Genomic DNA, 20919 nt, shown 5'->3' on the forward strand with positions numbered 1-20919 from the left:
AACAGAGTTGACATTTTGAGTCCGTATGACCCTTCATCAGAGCTACTTTTTACAATTTTGTGTTGGCTCTCCTTCATTAACTCAAACCTCACCAAGTTGCTGTTGATTTTTTCCCCTTGATTATGGAATCCAAAACCTTCCCCAGAACTGATGTTAAACTACCTGTGATTACTAGGACTGTCTTTACAACCTTTCTTGAATATGGGGGTCACATTTGCCTCTTCAATCCTCCGGCACCTCCCTCATTTCTAGGGGAAATTGAAAGATTAAGGCAAGCCCTTCTGCCAACTCCACTTCCACTTCCTTTAGCAACCCGTTAGAACTGGAAAGGGACATACGTTCAAACCCAACTTCAGGGTTCAACCTTCACTCTTATGCTTGTTGTCTCAGGAGGGCTAATGATTTTATATCAGATTCCAGCAGGACTGTTATTTTTGATTGAATATATGCAAGGCAATTAATAAAAATGGCTGATAGTGTCTCATCATTGACTAAGCCTCTAAAATTTTCAATTTGAATGAACAGAGGGACATTTCTGTACAATTATACCAAATAATTGGCTGCTGCGGATTAAAGGTAATGAACATAGTCTTGAGAAAGGCAGTTTTACTCTCTAGGCTTGGCATTTGTGGTTTAGGTTCTGTAAAGCCTGCGACTGCATTGCTTGCTCTTTTGTTAACTCATTCTTGCCTCCCCATTACTCTTGATATAGGCAGAATAAATCAGGCTCTTCATTGTTCAGGAAGCTGGCATGCCCCTAGCACAGATGGAAGATCAGAGTCTCAAAAAGGCAATGGGAGTGTTAGACACTTACTGACCCATGTTTGTAAGACAAAGCCAGGTATTTTGGCCAGTTCTACATTAGCTGAGTTTCCCAGCACTCTCATTTAATGCGTTGGGATCATATTACAATTTGTATAAACTTGCTGTGCACACTCTGGCTGCTGCATTTCTTACATTACAAACTGCACGTTTCAAAAATATTTGACTGGCTTTCACTGAGTCATCTGCACAATCCTGTCAACTGATGCTGAAAATTGGTCAGTGCACAATAAAAGTTAATACATCATTCATAGCCAGTGTGCCTCAGTACAGCTTACTGTACAAACCAGGTACGTGGCACACCCACTCAGAGCACAGGAGTTGGTAGATGAAGGTGAAGCTCAGGTATGTTGCTGACGTAATGCTGGACCTCTGATAGTTATACAGTACCTGTTGCGTAAGCAGCACCATCAAAGATGTTAGAATTGGAAACAATAGGAGGAGGAGAGATATATCAGTCTTATTTGCTCCAGTAGAAGTAGCCCCATATATAGAGCAAAGAAGACTGAGGAAACTTAACAGAGGTATTTAAAATGATGAAGGGCTTTGAACAGGGTGAATAAGGAAATACTAGTTGCTTTGACTGGGGAGTCAATGACAAAGTCATCAATTTAAAATTGTCAATGAACATTATTGGTTGATCTCCTATGCAGCACCCTCCACAAATTTCAGCTCATCCAAAACTCTGCAGCCTTAATCCTTTAATGCAACAAGTCCTACTCACTGTTGACACCTGTCCTCATTGACCTCATTGTGGGCCACAAACACTTCCAATTAAGTGAGAGGTTAGGAGAAATTTCTCAAAAGGGAGGGTTGTTGGAATAGAGAATCCTTTGTGATGAGAGTAGCTGAGGCAGAGGGGATTGCATCATTTAAAGGGAAATTGGATAATTTCTTTGCAGCAGGGGAAGATAGAGGGTTATGGAAAGAGAATGGGACATTGAAATTAGTTTTTCAGGAATAATTTAGATTTATATTGCAACTTGGACATAAAAAAATGCCCCAAGGCACTCCACTGAGGCATTGAGGGATAAACAGGTGCTGAACCAAAGGTGTTGGTTTAAGGAGGGGTGACTCAAAGCTTGGTCAAAAAGCTGGGGGTTTAAGGTGAGAGTTAAAGGAGGAAAGGGAGATAGGAATGGAAGCTTTGAGGGAAAACACGGGGCCCACACGATTGAAAGCACAGCCACCAATGGTTAGGGGAAGGGAGCTGGCACAAGGGGTTGTAATCGGATGAATGGAACGTTCAGGAGTGGGGTTTGTGTGGGGGGAGGTGACAGAGATGGGGCGAGGCCATAGAGTTTTAAGCACACAACAACAAAACCAGTTGTAATGAAATGGCCCAAGCCACTTGACAGATGCATTTTATAAAAAAAGACACCAAATCACATAAGGAGATATTGGACAGATGATCATAAGCTTGGTCAAAGATTTAGATTTTAATGAATGTCTTAAAGGAGGAAAGCAAGAGAGAGACATGGAAAGGTGCAGGGATGGTACCAGAGCTTGAGGCCTTGGCAGCTGACAGCATATCCAATGCTGGAGCAATTAATATTGGGAATGCTCAAAAGGCCAGAATTGGAGGAGCGCAAATATCTTGGAGAATTGTAGGGCTGGAGGAGATTAAAGATCGGGAAGAGCCAGGCCACCGGGAGGTTTGAAAACAAAGGTGAGAATTTTAAAATCGAGGAGTTGCTTAAACAGTAGCTAGCTTAGGTCAGCAAGCACAGGGGTGATGGGTGAATGGGACTTAGTGCAAGTTAGGATATGGGCAGCAGATTTTTGGAGGAGCTCAAGTTTATAGAAAGTAGGATGTGGGAGGCTGACCAGGAGTTGGTTCGATTTGGCAAGTTTGGAGCTAACGAAGACATGAATGAATGTTTCAGCAGCAGATAAGCTAAGGCAGTGACAAAGTCAGGCAATGTTACAGAGGTGGAAATACGCAGTCTCAGTGATAGTACAGATACATGGTCCCAGGGTTGCAAACAGTCTGCTTCAGCCTCAGGCAGTTCCCAGGGAAAGGGATAGAGCCTTTGGCGAGAAAATGGAGTTTGTAGATGGGACCGAAGACAGTGGCTTCAGTCTTCTCAATATTTAGCTGGAGGAAATTTCTGCTCAGCCAGTCCCGTATGTTAGATAAGCAACCTACTAACATAGAGACGGTGGAGGGGTTGAATGATGTGGTGGCGAGATAGAGCTGGGTATTGTCAGCATATATATAGAAAATCTTGTTGAGCGGCAGCATGGAGAGAGATAGGAGGGGAGCAAGGATAGAGGTAACTGTGTGGGAATGGGAAAAGAAGCCATTATGGTGATTCTCTGGTTATTTGGCCAACTGAGAGCAGTTCCACCTAGCTAGATGTTGGTGGAAAGGTGATGGAGGAAAGTGGTGTGTTAACTATGTCAAGGGCTGCAGAGAGGTTGAGCAGGATGAAAAAGGGAAAGTTTGTTTTTGTCACAGTCGCATAGGATGTCACTGGGACTTTGATAAGAGCAGTTTTAGCACAGTTGCAAGGGTGAAAACCTGATTGGAAGGATTCAAACATGGAGTTTCAGGAAAGATGGGCACACAAGATGTTCAAGGATCTTGGAGAGGCAACTGAAGTTGGAGATCGGACAGCAGTTTGCAAGGATGAAGGGGTCAAAGGTTTGTTTATTGGTCAGAGGGGTAATGATGGCAGATTTAAACGACATACACCCATACAAGTTAGGAGCTGGAGTAGGCTATTCAGCCCCTCAAGCCTACTGCGCCATTTCATAACATCATGGCTGATCTGATTGTGGCCTCAACTCCACTTCCTGTCTACCCTCTATAACCTTTGACTCTCTTGTCGATCAAGAATCTATCTAAGGCAGCCTTAAAAATATGACCCAGTCTCCACTTCTCTCTATGGAAGAGAATTCCATAGAACAACAACCTTCTAAGAGAAAAAAAAATTCTCCATCTTAAATGGGAGACCCCTTATTTTTAAACTGTGCCCCTTAGTGCTAGTCTCTCCCATAAGAGGAAACATCCTTTCAGCATCCACTGTGTCAAAGCCCCTCAGGATCTTATACATTTCAATAAGATTACCTCTCATTTTTCTAACAGCCGAAGATCGAGGACCATTAACAATATCGGCCAACATGAGGCCCAGGAGAAGTTGAGTGGTCAGCAGTTTAATGGTATAAGGTTGAGAGAGCAGGAAGTGAGTCTCATGAACAAGATGAGCTTGGAGAGGGCATAAGGAAGATGCCTGTAGTCAGGCAGTGTTGATAATAAAGAGATGAAGATGGTAACCCAATGAAATAAATAACAAGGAGCTTTATTTGACCCGACACACAGGTAGCAGTAAAGGCAGGGTCTACATTCCCCTGTAATGTTGCAACACTAACAATAAAATAAACTCTGCATTACAGGTGCATTCTATGATGACGTCCATGTAACATGATAAATCCCGTGGAAGGTGAAGCTCAGAGAAGGCAGTCTAGAATAAAGCTAATCGTTTCGGATTCTCCAGGTTAAGCCTGAAGTTCTCCAAAAACTGAGACGCAAGTTCATCGTCCACCACACGGCCATCACTGGACAGAGTGACTGTCATCATATCTTTATGGTAGAGGCTAGGGTTCCCTTTGTCATCTTCAGAAACTGTCAGATCCTGGCGTGACTGCCCGATGGCCAAGATACAAGCCTGGGGGGGATTAATCACAGCACTGAAACCGCTGATTCCAAACATTCCCAAATTGGAGATACTGAAAAAAAGAGAAAAGAAAATGACCATCTTCATTTCTACTGCAGCTTTTGACACTCAAGTCACATGGCATCAGTGACCCACTCCAGTCAATTACCTGCTTGTGTCGCCAGTTCCCTTCCTGTGCCCTTAGTTCCCTTCCTGCGTTCCCAGTTCCCTTCCTGCGCTGCTCATTCCCCTTCTGCCCCATCAGTACCCCGCTCATGTTAGACAGCCAACCATCTCTCTGTCATCAGTCACCTGCCCCTGTCAGTTAACTGCTTGTGTCAGTCACCTACAAAGTTCTGTCCTTCTGTTTGGAATTTTATGCTTGAAGCAAACGTCAAAACAGCTAGGCAAGCTTTGACGCTGCAACAGTTATACCCATTCACCTGTTGTGTATTTACCCTGTGTCAGAACTAAATAAACAAACTTTAAGATGTATGGTGGCCTCTGAAGACCATTTTTCTTATCACCTTTCCACTTGTTTTCTCTTATCCACCCCTCGGAATGTGAGGGAAGAGGGTGCAGCTATCTACAGAAACAGTGTAAACTATGAAATATCAGTTCTCCTGATTGCCCCGTAATCTATTCAGCTGAGAACTAAACTCTCCCTTGGTTGTAACTGGTGGCCCGAGGATACTGCAATACCAACCAGTCTTCTTGGCAAATGTTAGGGAGTTATATAACTAGGATGCATTTAAGTTCCTAAAGCTGCCCAATTCACAGTGATTCACAACCTTTATTAGATATTAATTTTAGTTTAGCTTTTACATTTAGGAATTAAAATGGATTAAATATGTTGAAGATAAGAAGGTGGCTTTGGTAAATAAGTCCCTTCAGGCAATTTAATCTGCTCCTTCCACAGTACCAGTGATACCATCGCCCATATGACATCTGTAGATATGTTCACTGTGATGCTAGGCACTCTGCCTGGTAACTGCAGGGGCAGGGATATTTTAAGGGTACTGAAGAAACACCCAGCATTTTTGGAGAAGCAATTTTATTTTATATCTTATCGGACAACCTCACCTTCAATCCCATTCTAAACTGTACATGATTCTGGAGTATAGGTGTTGTGGATCTTTCTGTCTCTCCATGTATGCTCTTGTGGTTGGTCTCTCTGTCTTCGCATTTCTATTGTTTTCTCTCTATGAGCCTGTGGTTCACTGTTAACCTTGTCAGTGCCCTGTCTCACATCGTTCCTATGTGTATGTGTCTGTTTTTTTCTCCCTTTGTGTGACAGCATCTAATCCTCTCTCCATCCCTGTGTGCATCTGTGGTTCTCTCTGTACCTGTGTGTATCTGTGGTCCCCTCTCTACACCTATGTGTGCCTGTAATCTGCTCTCTCTGTCTCTGTGTGTTGATGATTCTCTATCTCTCTGTGACTGTGATTCCCTCTCTTCTCTGTCTCTGTGATCATGATTCCCTCTCTCTCTCTGTGATTCTCACTCTCTCTCTCTGCGATTCTCACTCTCTCTCTGTGATTCTTACTCTCTCTGTGATTCTCACTCTCTCTGTGATTCTCACTCTCTCTGTGATTCTCACTCAGTGTCTGTGATTCTCTCTCTCTCTGAGATTGTGATTCTTTCTCTCTCTCTGTGTGACTGTGATTCCTCCCCTCTGTGTCCATGATTCTTTTGCTGTGTGACTATGATTCCCCCCTCTCTCTCTTTCTGTGATTCTCCCTCTCTCTTTGTGATTCTCACTCTCTTTCTGTGATTCTCACTCACTCTGTGTTTGTGATTCTCACTCACTCTGTGTGACTATGATTTCCTCGTGCTCTCTCTGTGATTGTGATTTTCTCTCTCTCTGTGACTGTGATTCTGTGTGTGTGTGTGTGTGTGACTGTGATTCCTCTCATCTGTGTCTGTGATTCTCTTGCTGTGTGACTGTGATTCCCTTTCTTTCGGTGCTTGTGATTGTGTGTGTGTGCGTGTGTGTGTGTGACTGTGATTCCCTCTTTCTGTGACTGTGATTCTCTCTTTCTCTGTGCCTGTGATTCTGCGTGTGTGTGTGTGTGAGAGACTGTGCTTCCCCCTCTCTGTGTGACTGTGATTCCCTCTCTGTGTGATGGTGATTCTCTCTCCCTCTCTCTCTCTGACTGTGATTCTCCCTCTGTGCATCTGCGATTCTCTGTGTGCGCATGACTGTGCTTTCCTCTCTTTGTAACTGTGATTGTCTGTGTGTAACTGTGGTTCCCTCTCTCTCCCTGATTTTTTTTATCTCTCTCTGTGATTTCCCCTCTCTTTGGGACTGTAATTCTCCCTCCCTCTCTGTGTGACTGTGATTCCCTCTCTCTCTCTCGTGTGTGATTATGACTCTCTCTGTGTGTCTGCGATTCTCTCTCTCTGCATGTCTGCGGTTCTCTCTCTTGCTGCGTGTCTGTGATCTCCCTCTCTTTGTGTGTCTGCGATTCTCTCGCTCTGCGTGTCTGCGATTCTCTCGCTCTGCGTGTCTGCGATTCTCTCGCTCTGCGTGTCTGCGATTCTCTCGCTCTGCGTGTCTGCGATTCTCTCGCTCTGCGTGTCTGCGATTCTCTCTCTGCGTGTCTGCGATTCTCTCTCTGCGGGTCTGTGATTCTCTCTCTCTGCGGGTCTGCGATTCTCTCTCTCTGCGGGTCTGCGATTCTCTCTCTCTGCGGGTCTGCGATTCTCTCTCTCTGCGGGTCTGCGATTCTCTCTCTCTGTGCGGGTCTGCGATTCTCTCTCTCTCTCTGCGGGTCTGAGATTCTCTCTCTCTCTCTGCGGGTCTGAGATTCTCTCTCTCTCTCTGCGGGTCTGCGATTCTCTCTCTCTCTCTGCGGGTCTGCGATTCTCTCTCTCTCTCTGCGGGTCTGCGATTCTCTCTCTCTCTCTGCGGGTCTGCGATTCTCTCTCTCTCTCTGCGGGTCTGCGATTCTCTCTCTCTCTCTCTGCGGGTTTGCGATTCTCTCTCTCTCTCTGCGGGTTTGCGATTCTCTCTCTCTCTCTGCGGGTCTGCGATTCTCTCTCTCTCTCTGCGGGTCTGCGATTCTCTCTCTCTCTCTGCGGGTCTGCGATTCTCTCTCTCTCTCTGCGGGTCTGCGATTCTCTCTCTCTCTCTGCGGGTCTGCGATTCTCTCTCTCTCTCTGCGGGTCTGCGATTCTCTCTCTCTCTCTGCGGGTCTGCGATTCTCTCTCTCTCTCTGCGGGTCTGCGATTCTCTCTCTCTCTCTGCGGGTCTGCGATTCTCTCTCTCTCTGCGGGTCTGCGATTCTCTCTCTCTCTGCGGGTCTGCGATTCTCTCTCTCTCTGCGGGTCTGCGATTCTCTCTCTCTCTGCGGGTCTGCGATTCTCTCTCTCTCTGCGGGTCTGCGATTCTCTCTCTCTCTGCGGGTCTGCGATTCTCTCTCTCTCTCTGCGGGTCTGCGATTCTCTCTCTCTCTGCGGGTCTGCGATTCTCTCTCTCTCTGCGGGTCTGCGATTCTCTCTCTCTCTGCGGGTCTGCGATTCTCTCTCTCTCTGCGGGTCTGCGATTCTCTCTCTCTCTGCGGGTCTGCGATTCTCTCTCTCTCTGCGGGTCTGCGATTCTCTCTCTCTCTCTGCGGGTCTGCGATTCTCTCTCTCTCTCTGCGGGTCTGCGATTCTCTCTCTCTCTCTGCGGGTCTGCGATTCTCTCTCTCTCTCTGCGGGTCTGCGATTCTCTCTCTCTCTCTGCGGGTCTGCGATTCTCTCTCTCTCTCTGCGGGTCTGCGATTCTCTCTCTCACTCTGCGGGTCTGCGATTCTCTCTCTCACTCTGCGGGTCTGCGATTCTCTCTCTCACTCTGCGGGTCTGCGATTCTCTCTCTCACTCTGCGGGTCTGCGATTCTCTCTCTCACTCTGCGGGTCTGCGATTCTCTCTCTCACTCTGCGGGTCTGCGATTCTCTCTCTCACTCTGCGGGTCTGCGATTCTCTCTCTCACTCTGCGGGTCTGCGATTCTCTCTCTCACTCTGCCTGTGATTCTCTCTCTCACTCTGCCTGTGATTCTCTCTCTCACTCTGCCTGTGATTCTCTCTCTCACTCTGCCTGTGATTCTCTCTCTCACTCTGCCTGTGATTCTCTCTCTCACTCTGCCTGTGATTCTCTCTCTCACTCTGCCTGTGATTCTCTCTCTCACTCTGCCTGTGATTCTCTCTCTCACTCTGCCTGTGATTCTCTCTCTCACTCTGCCTGTGATTCTCTCTCTCACTCTGCCTGTGATTCTCTCTCTCACTCTGCCTGTGATTCTCTCTCTCACTCTGCCTGTGATTCTCTCTCTCACTCTGCCTGTGATTCTCTCTCTCACTCTGCCTGTGATTCTCTCTCTCACTCTGCCTGTGATTCTCTCTCTCACTCTGCCTGTGATTCTCTCTCTCACTCTGCCTGTGATTCTCTCTCTCACTCTGCCTGTGATTCTCTCTCTCACTCTGCCTGTGATTCTCTCTCTCACTCTGCCTGTGATTCTCTCTCTCACTCTGCCTGTGATTCTCTCTCTCACTCTGCCTGTGATTCTCTCTCTCACTCTGCCTGTGATTCTCTCTCTCACTCTGCCTGTGATTCTCTCTCTCACTCTGCCTGTGATTCTCTCTCTCACTCTGCCTGTGATTCTCTCTCTCACTCTGCCTGTGATTCTCTCTCTCACTCTGCCTGTGATTCTCTCTCACTCTGCCTGTGATTCTCTCTCACTCTGCCTGTGATTCTCTCTCTCACTCTGCCTGTGTGATTCTCTCTCTCACTCTGCCTGTGTGATTCTCTCTCTCACTCTGCCTGTGTGATTCTCTCTCTCACTCTGCCTCTGTGATTCTCTCTCTCACTCTGCCTGTGTGATTCTCTCTCTCACTCTGCCTGTGTGATTCTCTCTCTCACTCTGCCTGTGTGATTCTCTCTCTCACTCTGCCTGTGTGATTCTCTCTCTCACTCTGCCTGTGTGATTCTCTCTCTCACTCTGCCTGTGTGATTCTCTCTCTCACTCTGCCTGTGTGATTCTCTCTCTCACTCTGCCTGTGTGATTCTCTCTCTCATTCTGCCTGTGATTCTCTCTCTGCCTGTCTGTGATTCTCTCTCTCTCTGCCTGTCTGTGATTCTCCCTCTCTCTGCCTGTCTGTGATTCTCCCTCTCTCTGCCTGTCTGTGATTCTCCCTCTCTCTGCCTGTCTGTGATTCTCCCTCTCTCTGCCTGTCTGTGATTCTCCCTCTCTCTGCCTGTCTGCGATTCTCCCTCTCTCTGCCTGTCTGCGATTCTCCCTCTCTCTGTGTGACTGTGATTCCCTCTCTCTCTCTCATGTGTGATTATGACTCTCTCTCTGTGTGTGGTTCTCTCTGTGTGTCTGTGATTCTCTGTCACCCTTTCATTGTAGCACGGTATATGTTTGTAGCTCTCTGTTATTGCATGTATTTATTCCTATTACACTTCCAAAGACAAATCCAATCTTACGTAAGGTGACAGTTGAACATGACGGTGTTATCCACCGCTGAGGGCAGCGCTTGAATTCTAACAAGGAAAATCTGCATTGTAAGAGATAACATTTCACAAAATCGTGAACCTGCGATAGGATGTTCTCTCTGGGTAGCAAGCCCAGCATTGACCAGAAAGGAATACTTTCTGAAATCTGCCCTCACAATGTGTTCAATTTTCTTGCTTGCTGGATGTATCTGAAATATGTTTTAGATTGACTTTCTCTTGCCTATTAAGTAAATTATAATCCTATCCATAAGATCCCCTCTGGTATGGTTCTTTAGAAGGCTAATTTATCAGGCCCTCCTCGTAGCTCTTTGCTGAGTGCTCAGGGATTAGCTTCATTGTTGTCTGCACTGCCTCAAATGCCCGGATGGCCTCTTTAGGTGAAAGTGTATCATGTGAACTATTCTGAATTTGGTCAATCAGCTTAAATGCTTAGTTTTAACCCAAATGGTAGGTGGACAAAGGCAACTACTGTGTGTATGTCACTCAGAAATAGGATCCAGCAGTAGATGTTGTCAATGTGACAGTGCTGTGGAAGACATCACTTCCCTTCCTGTCTGATCAATTTGTAACTGTACTCAAGATTTTTGGTGCAGGTGGTACATAGTTCTGATCATGGAGGTGTCCTTCATTTGTAATGTGCAATGGCATTTCGCAGAAGTTTTGTGTGAACTCTGCAAATGAGTTGAGATATAATTTAGAAAATGCTAGAAAAACTCAGCAGGTCTAATAGCATCTGTGGAGACAAAGACAGAGTTAACATTTCAAGTCTGTATGACTCTTCTTCAGGGCTCCACAGATGCTGTCAGAGCTGCTGAGTTTTTCCAGCATTTTCTGTTTTTGTTTCAGATTTCCAGCATCTGCAGTATTTTGCTTTTATTTTATTATACGACATATAATTCACAACTGTCAGAGTGGACAATCAGGATCAAAAATATATTCCATGCATCTCAGCTGCTCCAACTGCTAGGGAGAGGTATCAATGCAGTTAGATATCCTACTAAAAGAGTCCCTTGCCTGGGTTTGCAGAGGTTACAGCTGAGTGGCTGCTTCATTAGAAAACATTCAGGGGGTAAAACATGGTGCATTTTTCATATTGTTTGTGTACCTTACACTTTCTTTCACTGGATTGGCTGTGTTATCTTCAAGGAATAGTGCCAGCTTTATTTCTGCAACAGTCCAGGAGTTGTTGGCATTAGGACTGTGCAGGACACCTTTACTGGCAGATTAGCCATCGATGATCACCCAGACAACTCACTGTATATGCAAAGTATGCTGGACAGGCTGTCTCATTTTGGTAAACTTTATACAGGCCATGGAATTGCTTATCACTTACAATGTGGCTACAGCCATTAAAGGATTGAGAACAAAAGTGTAAGAATAGGTTCCAGGAAAAACAAACATGCCCTAACTCAACAAAATTGCAGACTTCCAGTGCTTTAATATCTTACAACTAAAAGTAGAATGATAGAGGCAAAAGTACAGAGCTGCTGGTGTTTTACCTGAAGGATCCCCCCTGGTATTCCTCAGGTAGCAGCTTTCCTGCTTTTGCTTTCTTTGCGAGTGCCTGGAATAGAATTATAAACATTGTTGTTAATTTAGTTTGCAGCAATTGAGTGTGCAGTATGTGCCGGAGAGAGAATTCCCCAGCTAACAAAGAGCAAATTGTTTCTCTATGTATTCTCAGTAACATCACAAACTTCTTGTGAACACAATTTGCTGACAGAACTAACAGAATGGCCTAAACTGAAATCAGTTAGATAGCAAGTAGCAAAGGAACAAATTGGAAGAGGACATTTAATCTCTGGACCAGCACACTGTTCAGAAACTGAACAGAAAATAAAATAGGCAGCTTGAAAGATCTTGGTAAGAAACTTCACTTTTGGATTGTTTTGTCTGTTTAAGATCCAGATCACTCCCAAATCATCTCATACTTCAACATCAAAGAACCTTAATGAAGTACCTGTATAACTACCTCACAGATCTTGATTACTGTAATAATGACCACATGAATGTGACTGTTCGCCTTACTCACCCTGAGTGATATCCCTTTTAACTCTCCATTCTTTCAGTTCTATTTCATCATCAACAAACCTGCTGACAAGGCTGTAGTGGAAGCACCTACACTTGGGAAAAGCCCAGGATCAACTGTATGACTCCCCTCCCTATCTCCCTTTGAACTGCAACTCTACATCATTGTCTCCAAATACCACTGGACCCTACACTCTGCACAATTTGTTTCTATCTCCTGGATTTATGACCAGGAATGTCCCTAGGTACCCATTCCTGTTCCACTGAGGTAGTCTCCTCTCACCTGATGCCATTCTCTCCCCTTAGTCCAGTCTTTCCATACCTACATTTATGATGCTTCAGATGCTCTGTGCTGCTTTGGCCATTCCATATTAGGTCTCCTATTCATTTTGTCACTGTACATGTATTGAATCTTTGTACTGCACCAGGATGGTTGCTGAATTCACCACTTCTTTAATAAAAGCGACCTAATCCCTCCTCTGCTCAGCTGAGCTTGTTTGCACCCTGACAGCTTCTCTTTTAACTCCACTCACTTCCTTCAGATAAACATTGTTGCTATGGAAATCTGTATAAGCTCCAATTATGCCTGTCTTTTGGTAGGATATATGGAAGTCTTTATTTCAATTCCATTCAGTCTCTCTTCAGATCTCTTCTCCATTACACTGGTGATTATGTTGATGCTACCTCCTGCTGGCTTCAACCCGGAGAATTTCAGTGATGACGCACAATTTCCACCCATTAGTCTTTGTGGTCTTCCTCTCTCTTCTCTTCCTGGACTCACTCATCATATCTCTGTTAATTAGGTATTCCCGAGATGTCTATACAAGCCCACTGATTTCCACAGCTACTTGGATTATGTTTCTTGTAAAATTACTATTACTTTATCCAGTCTCTTTATCAGAACTTTTAAAACCTTCTCCTTTTTCCTAAACTGATGTATTCCTTTATTTGCCGTTGACAGTGCCCTTGATCATGTCTACCCTATTTGTTGCCCCTCCACTTACATAGGCAGGGTGACCCTGTCCTCAGCTTCAATCCCATTTCCCCCCACATCATTTACATCCATCTCAGCTGCTTAAAACATCATCGCCAACGGGCACATCTTCCACCTTCTCCTCTGCTTTCTGGGGAATGGTTCCCTCTGGAATACTCTTCCAACATCCCGAGTTCTGACTGCCCTTCTTCTGACACTCTTCCAGCTACAACATATACTCATTCACTCTTCACCCCATTATGAGGCAACAGGCATATTGTATTTACAGCTTTCAAAGCAGAGTCCTGTACAATGGGGAGTCCACTCTAAATTGAACCATGTTGCTGAGTGTCTCATTGTTGTCTATAAGTGTGATCCTTGTGGCCACCCTCTGGTCTCAATGGTGACTTTAGAGATTTCAGCCTTTAGCTGAAGGTCCATTTCTTGCCCGTTTTCCCCATCCACCTACCATTTCATACATTGTATTTTGGAGGCTTTTCTGGGTCACATATCTTTTCTGGACCTTTACAGTGTCATACATAGCTGTTTTGTTCCATCATTGCATTATCACTGCTTCACGGAAATGACTGTTTAATGTTCACCAACTCTTACCTTTATCTAGCCCTTTAAAGAGCCTATTGCTGGGCATCCATCAGTTCTATTTTTACCTTGGATTACTCCACTCACCCACCAACCACCCCCACCCCCCCCATAACCGCCAACCCCGGCGCCCACATGCCTCACCCCCAATGGTCTTCCCTGTGTTGAAGCAGCTTCTGGAGGCCCACGGCAGCAAGTGAAGACTGTGTTCCCTGGGTTTAAGGGGGCCATTTCTGATTGTCAGCCCATGATACATTGTAACGACACACAACTTTAAACTCATACAGGAGTGTTTGTTTATAATGCTGCTAATTTAACCTTTAAAGAGTAGCAACCGTTATATTCCTTAAACAAGGGAAAGTGCTTTCATATGTCTCAAATGCTGCCGGGCAAAAGGTATTCCCTCTCCTGCTACCCAGTATCATTGAATATTACATACTGTCTCCATCAGCTATTTTCTTTTCTCAATGTTTGAAAAGTAAATACCTGCATGGTACTTCATATAGACAAATCTCAACAATATGACTGCCATGGTCTGTCAGTGAAATGATTCACACACTGGGTTTAGAGCTACTAAATCATCCACTAACACAATAAATCCTCTGTCATTCTTCTCGTGGCTGACAGGTAAATATTCATTTGTTCAACACAGCACAATGCAACCTAATTATAGTGAACTCAAGTTGTTTAGAGTGAAGGGGAAGATTTATTAAGCTCCATCCACTACATGTGGCACTGGATGAACTAACATTGCTGCAATGAACTGAAACTCCTCTCACAATGAGCATTTATTTGCTAATTCCTTGTATGACAGATTAGCAACCCTACAGAGCATGTTATAGACCTGCAGAAACCAATGACAATCAGCAGCAATTCACCTGGGTCTTCAAATAGACATATTGAAGTGCACAGTATGTTTTGGAAGACACTTTATGATTCAGTAAAATATATTGCATTGTGGTGTTCGGATACCTCAACTTGTCTTTTGACTATTGATCAGGGCTTCCTTCTGGGTCCTACAGCCTTTGCATTGCATGTCTGTCATTTAGCTCCTGAGTGAAAACTTATTCCAGTGTATGTCTTAGCCAAACAGCCACAATACAGGGAAATTCTTGCTCCAGTGCAAGTCTTTCATGGTCAGCCAACTCCTGATAGTGGAACTCCTGCTCCAGTGTATCTCACAGTGCTCAAAGAGACCCTAATGCATTGATACTCCTGATCCAGTGTATCTCCCAGTGCTCAGACAGACCCCGTTACTGTGAAACTCCTGATCCAGTGTATCTAATAGTGCTCAGACAGACCCTGATACAGTGAAACTCCTCATCCAGTGTATCAGATAGTGCTCAGACCCTGATACAGTGAAACTCCTGATCCAGTGTGTCTGACAGGACTCAGACAGATCCCGATACAGTGAAACTCCTGATCCATTGTATCCCACAGTGCTCAGATGGACCCCGATAAGGTGAAACTCCTGGTCCAGTGTATCTCTCAATATTCAGATGGACCCCAACACAGTGAAACCTCTGATCCAGTGTATCTGACAGTGCTCAGGCGGACCCCGATACAATGAAACTACTGATCCAGTGTATATCTTTATTGGGTTCCTTTCTGTTTGTGTATTCATATTTTTAAAAATATATACATATTGTGACATGATGGTGATCGAGGTCAGGGCAGATGCTTCCACTCTTCACCAATCCTTTCTGGCAGGGGCACTATTGTTGCATTTTAGGGTGTGTCAGGATTTTAAAATCTAAGAGAAATAATTCAAACTACATTATTTCTTATAAAACTGTGTGTGAAATGTTTCACGTGCGCTTGTTAAAATTTTAAAGTTAAGATTTTTTTCCTGAAAGCCTACATCTTTCATTATGTAAGTGGCTTTAACAGTGAGCACAGCTTAGCATAAAGGGTCATCACTTCAACTCTAATGAAAACACAGTTTCTGGAAAACTCCTCAATTATCATAAAGCAGTTTTTTTTAAAAAAAAGTCAACAGCCCTGAAATCTCATCCAGGAACACACAGAGCTCTTAAATTAATCTGCCAAGACATAATCTGCATAAGAATGCTGTATCCGTGGTAACGGCAATTAGTTTGGATACAATAACATGGGACTGGCAGAGGGACTCGGATAAGATGTCTGGAGAGATTGATGCTGGCTATTTTACTAGTTTGTGTGGGCTAACCTGACCCTGACGCCAATATTGTACGAACCTTAGCTGAGTTAGACAAGTTGTTCCAGCGTTAAGACAAGAGAGGTAGAAATGGGAGTAAAATCCTCAATCTAGAACACCTTGAAAAACTGGATTGCAATTTTATTCAGTTCAGAATGCATCATACCAGATCTCTGACATTACTGAAATTGCAGGGGTGGAAGACTGGATTTTGCTGAGGGTAATTGAATTCAGGTGCTTAAAAGAGTCAAGTTAGGTCGGAAGAGAAACAAGTGCGTAACTAGGTTTGTAAACTTACAGGAAAACCGTGGAGTTTAACTAGTTTTAGGGCCAAGTCACTTACTCATTGGCATTTTCTTTATTCTTTTATGCGATGTGGGCATCGCTTGTAAGACCTGCATTTATTGCCCATCCCTATATGCCCTTGAGAAGGGGGTGGTGAGCTGCCTTCTTGAACAGTTGCAGTCCATGTGGTGTAGGTACACCCACAGTGCTGTTAGGGAGGGAGTTCCAGGATTTTGATCCAGTGACAGTGAAGGAACGGTGATATATTTCCAAGTCAGGATGGTGAGTGGCTTGGAGGGGAACTTGCAGGTGGTGGTGTTCCCTGTGTCTGCTGCCCTTGTCCTTCCTGATGGTAGTGGTTGTGGGTTTGGAAGGCGCTGTCCACAGAGCCTTGGTGAATTCCTACAGTGCATCCCGCAGCCAGTACACACTGCTGCTACTGTGCGTCAGTGGTGGAGGGAGTGAATGTTGAAGGTTATGGACGGGGTGCCAATCAGTGAACTGCTTTGCCCTGGATGGTGTACAGTCTCTTGAGTGTTGTTGCAGCCACAGTCATGCAGGCAAGTGAGAGTATTCCATCACATTCCTGACTTGTGCCTTATAGATGGTGGACAGGCTCAGCATTCTCTCGTGACACCTTGGTCCACTCTTCAATATTTAACAATCCTTCCCATTCCCACAGCACCTTTCCGTACAGTGGAGGAGATGCATACCTTTTACCTCCTCCCCCTTCACCATCTGAGGCCTGTACACTTCTTTCAGGTGAAACAGCGGTTTACGTATATTTATTTCAATGTAGTATACTTTATTTGCTGCTCATAATGCGGTAGTCTTCCTCGACATTGGGAAGACCAAACGCAGATTGGGTAATCACTTTGCGGAACACCTCCATTCAGTCTGCAAGCATGACTTTGAGCTATTAGTTGCCTCCTTGTCTTTTGCCTCCTATGCTGTACCAATAAAGCTCAAAATAAGCTCATCTCTTGATTAGGCACCTTGCAGCTTCTGGACTCAAAACTGAGTTCACCAATTTCAGATCATAACCTGGATTCCATTTTTTTGAGCAATAGTTATCAGTGATGATTCTGCTTTGCTATTTACACCTCTAGATTCATTTTTTGTTTATTTACTTGTTTCAATATCATTCCCATTGCCTTGCACCATCACCCCCTTTGTCATTTAATCTCTCCTGCCTTCCACCCTATCAAACACTTTTGTGCTATCCTTCCCTCCCTGCTTTCCTTGCTTAAAACCTGTTACATCTCTACATTTTTCTAGTTCTGTTGAAAGGTCACCGACCTGAAAAAGTAACAGTTTACTTAACAGATGGATGTGCTCTCCAAAATGGGGTTTAGGGAGGGAATCTGCAATTGGGTCCAACTGCTCAACACAAACATCAGTAGCAAAAACAGAATTACCTGGAAAAACTCAGCAGGTCTGGCAGCATCGGCGGAGAAGAAAAGAGTTGACGTTTCGAGTCCTCATGACCCTTCGACAGAACTTGAGTTCGAGTCCAAGAAAGAGTTGAAATATAAGCTGGTTTAAGGTGTGTGTGTGGGGGGGGGGGGGGGGGGGTGGAGAGAGAGAGAGAGAGAAGTGGAGGGGGTTCGTGTGGTTGTAGGGACAAACAAGCAGTGATAGAAGCAGATCATCAAAAGATGTCACAAACAACAGAACAAAAGAACACATAGGTGTTAAAGTTGGTGATATTATCTAAATGAATGTGCTAATTAAGAATGGATGGTAGGGCACTCAACGTATAGCTCTAGTGGGGGTGGGGAGAGCATAAAAGATTTAAAAATATTTAAAAATAATGGAAATAGGTGGGAAAAGAAAAATCTATATAATTTATTGGAAAAAAAACAAAAGGAAGGGGGAAACAGAAAGGGGTTGGGGATGGAGCTCAGGACCTAAAGTTATTGAATTCAATATTCAGTCCGGAAGGCTGTAAAGTGCCTAGTTGGAAGATGAGGTGTTGTTCCTCCAGTTTGCATTGGGCTTCACTGGAACAATGCAGCAAGCCAAGGACAGACATGTGGGCAAGAGAGCAGGGTGGAGTGTTAAAATGGCAAGCGACAGGGAGGTTTGGGTCATTCTTGCGGACAGACCGCAGGTGTTCTGCAAAGCGGTCGCCCAGTTTACGTTTGGTCTCTCCAATGTAGAGGAGACCACATTGGGAGCAACGAATGCCGTAGACTAAGTTGGGGGAAATGCAAGTGAAATGTTGCTTCTCTTGAAAGGAGTGTTTGGGCCCTTGGACGGTGGAAGTGAAGGGGCAGGTGTTGCATCTTTTGCGTGGGCATGGGGTGGTGCCATAGGAGGGGGTTGAGGAGTAGGGGGTGATGGAGGAGTGGACCAGGGTGTCCCGGAGGGAGTGATCCCCCTACGGAATGCCGATGGGGGGGGGGGGGGGGTGAAGGGAAGATGCGTTTGGTGGTGGCATCATGCTGGAATTGGCGGAAATGGCGGAGGATGATCCTTTGAATGCGGAGGCTGGTGGGGTGGTAAGTGAGGACAAGGGGGACCCTATCATGTTTCTGGGAGGGAGGAGAAGGCGTGAGGGCGGATGCGCGGGAGATGGGCCGGACACGGTTGAGGGCCCTGTCAATGACCGTGGGTGGAAAACCTCGGTTAAGGAAGAAGGAGGACATGTCAGAGGAACTGTTTTTGAAGGTAGCATCATCGGAACAGATGCGACGGAGGCGAAGGAACTGAGAGAATGGGATGGAGTCCTTACAGGAAGCGGGGTGTGAGGAGCTGTAGTCGAGGTAGCTGTGGAAGTCGGTGGGTTTGTAATGGATATTGGTGGACAGTCTATCACCAGAGATTGAGACAGAGAGGTCAAGGAAGGGAAGGGAAGTGTCAGAGATGGACCATGTGAAAATGATGGAGGGGTGGAGATTGGAAGCAAAATTAATAAATTTTTCCAAGTCCCGACGAGAGCATGAAGCGGCACCGAAGTAATCATCGATGTACCGGAGAAAGAGTTGTGGAAGGGGGCCGGAGTAGGACGGGAACAAGGAATGTTCCACATACCCCATAAAGAGACAGGCATAGCTGGGGCCCATGTGGGTACCCATAGCCACACCTTTTATTTGGAGGAAGTGAGAGGAGTTGAAGGAGAAATTGTTCAGTATGAGAACAAGTTCAGCCAGATGGAGGAGAGTAGTGGTGGATGGGGATTGTTCGGGCCTCTGTTCGCGGAAGAAGCTAAGGGCTCTCAGACCATCCTTGTGGGGGATGGAGGTGTAGAGGGATTGGACGTCCATGGTGAAGAGGAAGCGGTTGGGGCCAGGGAACTGGAAATTGTTGATGTGACGTAAGGTGTCAGAGGAATCACGGATGTCGGTGGGAAGGGACTGGACAAGGGGAGAGAGAAGGGAGTCAAGATAACGAGAAATGAGTTCTGTGGGGCAGGAGCAAGCTGAGACGATCGGTCTACCGGGGCAATTCTGTTTGTGGATTTTGGGTAGGAGATAGAAGCGGGCCGTCTGAGGTTGGGCGACTATCAGGTTGGAAGCTGTGGGAGGAAGAGCCCCAGAGGAGATGAGGTCAGTGACAGTCCTGGAAACAATGGCTTGATGTTCAGTGGTGGGGTCATGGGCCAGGGAGAGGTAGGAGGAAGTGTCTGCGAGTTGACGCTCAGCCTCCACGAGGTAGAGGTCAGTGCGCCAGACAACAACAGCACCACCCTTGTCAGCGGGTTTGATGACAATGTCAGGGTTGGACCTGAGAGAATGGAGTGCAGTAAGTTCAGAGAGAGAGAGATTAGAATGGGTGGGAGGAGCAGAGAAATTGAGACGACTAATGTCATGCCGACAGTTCTCAATGAAAAGATCAAGAGAAGGTAAGAATCCAGAGGGAGGGGTCCAGGTGGAGGGAGAATATTGGAGGTGGGTGAAAGGATCCGTTGAACGGGGAAAGGACTCCTGCCCAAAGATGTGAGCCCGGAGACGAAGACGGCGGAAGAAGAGTTCAGCATCATGCCGAGCCCGAAATTCATTGAGGTGAGGGCGTAAGGGTATGAAACTAAGTCCTTTGCTGAGCACTGAATGTTCAGCATCGGAGAGGGGAAGGTCAGGGGGTATAGTGAATACATGGCTGGGGCTGGGATTGGAAGATGGGGTGGGGATGGAGGGACAGGCAGGGGTGGAGGGTCCTAGATGGGTGTTGGTGTTGAGTTGTTGGAGCTTGCGTTCCTTAGCACTTGAGAGAAAGAGAAAAAGTTTCTTGTTGAGGCGTCGGATGAGCCGAAGAATAAAATGAAACTGGGGGCACGCGCAGCTTTGAAAAAGGGTACGGCGGTGCTGCTAGAGGGAGAGGTCGAGTGTGTCATATGGCGGCGCATGGCACTGAGTGTGGATTTCAGAATTTGACGGGAACAGCAGTCCGAGAAACGTTTTATGTCCCGGAGATACCTGTAATCCTGGGTGGGTTCGAAACATGAGGGGTGGAATTTCAGTTGAAATCCACGTGGGGTAAGTCGGAGATGGAGACAGTCACTGAGAAAGGAGATATGGCTGTGAAAGCGGGTCTTAGTAAACACCTTGTCAAACACCAGGAGGGAAATGGAAAGCAATGAAGGTGAGCAAGGCAAAAGAGAGGTACAGAAATCTTGTCGCAGAGAAGAACAGAACTTCTTCAAGGAGGTAGGCATTTCTTGAAGAGCAGTGGCAGTCAATTAAACACAGAGATAAAAACAAAAAAACTGCGGATGCTGGAAATCCAAAACAAAAACAGAATTACCTGGAAAAACTCAGCAGGTCTGGCAGCATCGGCAGAGAAGAAAAGAGTTGACGTTTCGAGTCCTCATGACCCTTTGACAGAACTTGAGTTCGAGTCCAAGAAAGATTTGAAATATAAGCTGGTTTAAGGTGT

The 20919-nt window shown here is 45.6% G+C and overlaps 1 protein-coding gene across 2 annotated transcripts in view; it reads right to left on the reverse strand.

Moving 5' to 3' along the window:
* Positions 1-4106: 4106 nt before the first annotated feature.
* The window catches only part of pdhx (pyruvate dehydrogenase complex component X), a 230810-nt gene continuing 213997 nt past the window's right edge, over positions 4107-20919 (reverse strand). For both annotated transcript variants that reach the window (XM_041197437.1, XM_041197438.1), the window contains 2 exons: positions 11479-11543; positions 4107-4554 (listed from right to left, as the gene is read on the reverse strand). In XM_041197437.1, coding sequence (XP_041053371.1) covers positions 4290-4554; positions 11479-11543 — 330 coding nt within the window. In that variant the 3' untranslated portion in view covers positions 4107-4289. The remainder of the gene's footprint in view (positions 4555-11478; positions 11544-20919) is intronic.

This window comes from Carcharodon carcharias, chromosome 10 (assembly GCF_017639515.1).
Source record: "Carcharodon carcharias isolate sCarCar2 chromosome 10, sCarCar2.pri, whole genome shotgun sequence".
NCBI classification, from domain to species: Eukaryota; Metazoa; Chordata; class Chondrichthyes; order Lamniformes; family Lamnidae; genus Carcharodon; species Carcharodon carcharias.